General features: G+C 39.1%; 1 protein-coding gene across 1 annotated transcript in view; it reads left to right on the forward strand.

Moving 5' to 3' along the window:
- PI4KA (phosphatidylinositol 4-kinase alpha) overlaps nucleotides 1-3,982 on the forward strand; it is a 129,322-nt gene that overhangs the window by 42,093 nt on the left and 83,247 nt on the right. Inside the window, 4 exon segments of the mRNA XM_023528293.1 lie at nucleotides 126-198; nucleotides 837-1,096; nucleotides 1,605-1,728; nucleotides 2,779-2,857. Of these exon segments, the coding sequence (XP_023384061.1) occupies nucleotides 126-198; nucleotides 837-1,096; nucleotides 1,605-1,728; nucleotides 2,779-2,857 (536 nt within the window).

The raw sequence follows: 3,982 nt of genomic DNA on the forward strand, positions 1-3,982 counted from the left end.
TTATATATCAGATAAGCGGTTGGACAAGAAAATGTGTAAAGCTCTTTCTAATATTGAATTAACTTTATGATATTTTTCTGATATTGTTTGTAAATTTGTTTGTTCTGTTTCCTTGGCTATTACAGATTCTAGAAGCACTTTTGCAGGTTTTGCATGTCCTTTTGGGAATGTGCCAGGCCTTGGAGATTCAAGAAAAAGGTATGATTATAGATTTAAGGCTTTTTAAAAAATGATTTTGTGATTATTGTTTCCCTTGCTTTTTCCCAGTCTTCTTTTTTGTTCTTTACTACACTATGTACATCATGGTCGAAAACCTGCCTTTATTAGGTTGCCTTTGTTATGCGTTAACTAAGAGGCCGCTTAGGGGTTACTAGCACAGCTTTGCTATCTGAATTCCGAGTGACCTTCAACAAGTCACCTCACCCTCTGGGCCTAATAAGTTTCTTCACTTATAACATGTCTAACTTCCAAAGGTCATTTTTCCTCTAGGGTAGGGCTACCAGTATGATCCCAGGAGGAACAGATAATATTGTTTAAATATAGTAAAGGTGCCTGATAACATGGCTTAGCTGTATAACTGATTTGGGTGTGCCATGAGTAGGTTAAGACCTCTCAAAGAGGGCAGGTGTGTGATGAATAGTCTGAAGTTGTTAGTGCCAGATTGAAAATGTCATCGGTCAGCCCTTGGGGTTGACCCTGTTGCTGTGGCTTATTCTGACCCTTCAGATTTGTTAGTGGGTGGGTTGTTAGATGTGAGCCAGTGCTGCAAGTTGTGAGAATGTGTTTCTCTCGCAGATAACTTTCTGGTAGCAGAACATTCTTACTTTGTGTTCTAGAATACCTTTGCAAATATGCGATCCCATGCCTGATTGGAATCTCACGAGCATTTGGACGTTACAGCAACACAGAAGAGTCTCTCCTCTCGAAACTCTTTCCCAAAGTCCCTCCTCATTCCCTCCGAGTCCCAGAGGAGCTAGAAGGTGTTCGGCGGCGTTCCTTCAATGACTTCCGTTCCATCCTCCCCAGCAACTTGCTGACTGTGTGTCAGGAGGGCACCCTGAAGAGGAAGACCAGCAGTGTGTCCAGCATCTCTCAGGTGGGGCTGCAGGTGGGGGAGAGATTAGAGGAGAGAGGTCTTATTAAGTGCTCGCAGGAAGAAAATCCCACTTACGTGTAGTTTAAGTAAACTTAGAAAACATAAAATGTTCCCTTTTGTGTTCTCTTTAATACAAAGTCTTGTGTGTCCCTTTTAAGATTTATAAGTGATTTCATCTCCTAGTCACAAAGTATTTGTTTCCTAGCAATGGGATTCTGAGTGGGAGACAGTTGGTATACTAAAGAAGTGTATAATTGACTCATGGAGAAAAGGTAGACACAAAACACTGAGAATAATTCAGCTCAGTAATGAAGTATAAATGTATGTCTAGACAGGAAGAATTTAGTGATTTGGTATATGATAGAGAATGGGTTTCAGGAAGGAGGTGAGGCTTGAACCAGGACTTGAAGTGCAGCCATTGATCTGACAGAGAGAACCTTGCCTACATCGAATCCGACTGAGGTTTGGCTGACCTTTTCTGATATGTAAGTGTGGTTGTGTGTTTCAGGTCAGCCCCGAACGTGGGATGCCTGCTCCTAGCTCCCCTGGAGGATCTGCCTTTCACTACTTTGAAGGTGAGCTTCACTTTTCTGCCAAGAATGTTGACCTACCACTTGGATAGCAAGTTCATGGTGATGACTTAGGGATAGTAATACCAGTGCTCTGCTGTCATGCATCTAGAATGTCAAGCTTTTAGAAAGCACTTATTTTAATTTAAATGTCTTTTAAATTTAATTTTAAAATATTTCAAACAGAGAAAAGTACAGAAATTAATATACAGACCCCATGTGCTTGTGATCAGAATTTTAGTATGTTAACCTTTGAAAGCATTGGTTTTTAGGCGGGTCTTTCTCTTGTTTTTTTTTTTTTAGATCATTACGTATATAGATAATATTAAAGAGTATTTTATACTTTTTATAGAGACTTGCTATTCACAAAGCACTTTTATGGGATTTACTGAATTTGATTCATATGATAGCCCTGTATAGTGTCAGACATTTATTAAAATTGCCTTCAATTTATCCACTTATACAATAATTTATCCACTTATACAACAAATACATACAATTTGACCATAATTTATGGTCAAATTGTATGACATGAAGAATAGTAAGTAAATGGATATATATTTTTAAAGTGGCAGCTTATGACCATGAAAACACACATAGGGTTGATACTTAATCAAATTCCTTTAGTAAATTCACCTTTCAACTCACCACATCTCCTCTTTTCTGAAATATGTTGGAAGACACATTTATCTAAATAAAAATCAATTGCCTTCGACTTATCCTTGAGGGAAGTAAGACTGATTAAATGATAGGAGATGGGGAACCAAAATTCTGTGCCTTGTAATGCCATCTATTCCATTTCCGGATGATGCTGATTGCTTAAAGAACATTTCTCAAGAGGGTCTTGAAAGATGTGAGGGGAATTAAAAAAAGAGGAAGTATCTGGATTCAAATGTGGGTAACTTTGCATACAGTATCTCTTGGACATGTGAGAATATAACATGTAATAGTCTAGGTATATGTTAGAATGTAAAGGCCAAATTGGCCCACTCAAAACAAATCCCACCTTCCAGAGAGAACCACTTGTCCTAGAATATATTCCTCCAGACTTTAAACAACCCATTTGCTACCCGTATGCTCTTGGGGCATCTGAGGCTTGATTTGTCCTCTAAGGCTCCTTTTTCCTTAGTAAACTAATCTCTGTGCCCAGGAGCCCCTCCCCATTAGGGATTCCCTCCTTTAAACACTTCCAGTGAGTGTCCAGGATTGGGGCACGCCCAGGTGTGGCCTCACTGTTTGAACTTCATTTGGCAGATGTGGGCTGAGCACCGCTCTCCTGTAGGGGTGAGGTCAATGGATGATTTTCTTAATTTCTCACAGTCTAAAATGCACTTCATTGTCGAAGAAACAGGCAGGAAACCACTGCTCTTTCCCTTTTTGCTTCCAAGACTCTCGTTTCGCTCAAATTTTTCTTACAGTTAGGCTCCCCTTCTCTCTTTCCAGTTCCTCTTCTACAGCGCTGTAAGAATTCTTTTTAAGAATTATTTTTTAAAAGCATAAATCTTATCTTTAATTTCTTGCTGAAAGACTTTTGGTGACACCCCCTGCGTAAATCCTAAATCTTAGATCCTTGGTTCCTGCAGTTCCCATGTTTTGCCTCTGTCTATGCCCAACAGACAATGGCTCAGCCACACATGACTTCGTCCTTGTGTTGTGTTTCTATCTGGGAGATGCCTTCTGATCACAAACTTTTTACTTTCTTTTATTAATATTTAAAAATTACACTTGTGTATATTTAAGGTGATGATTTAATAAATATACACATGATTATTACAGTCAAGCTGTTAACATAGCCATCTCCTCAGACAGTTACCATTTTTGTCTTTTTTTGGGGAGGTGGAGGTGATGAAAGCACCTGAAATCTACTCTCAGCAAATTTCTGGTATTCAGTATGGTCTCACTAACTATGGTCATTGTGTTGGACGTCAGTGCTCTGGACTAATTCATCCTGCATAACTGCAGCTTCTTACCTTTGACTGACATCCCCACCCCCTCACCTATGGTAACCTCTGTTCAACTCTCTGCTCCTATGTGTCTGACTGTTTTAGATTCTGCACATAGTGAGATCATGTAGTTTTTTTTTTCCTCTGTCTGGCCTATTTCACTTAGCATGATGTCCTCCAGGTTCATCCATGTTGTTACGAATAGTAGAATCCCCTTCTTTTTTAAGGCTGAATAATACTTCATTTTTATACACACTCAAATTTTTATATACACTCAAATTTGTATGTATATTATATACATACACATACATTTACACACACACACACACACACACACACACACACACACACACACACACACACACACACACAGA

Source organism: Pteropus vampyrus, unplaced genomic scaffold (assembly GCF_000151845.1).
Source record: "Pteropus vampyrus isolate Shadow unplaced genomic scaffold, Pvam_2.0 Scaffold23, whole genome shotgun sequence".
Taxonomy (NCBI): Eukaryota; Metazoa; Chordata; class Mammalia; order Chiroptera; family Pteropodidae; genus Pteropus; species Pteropus vampyrus.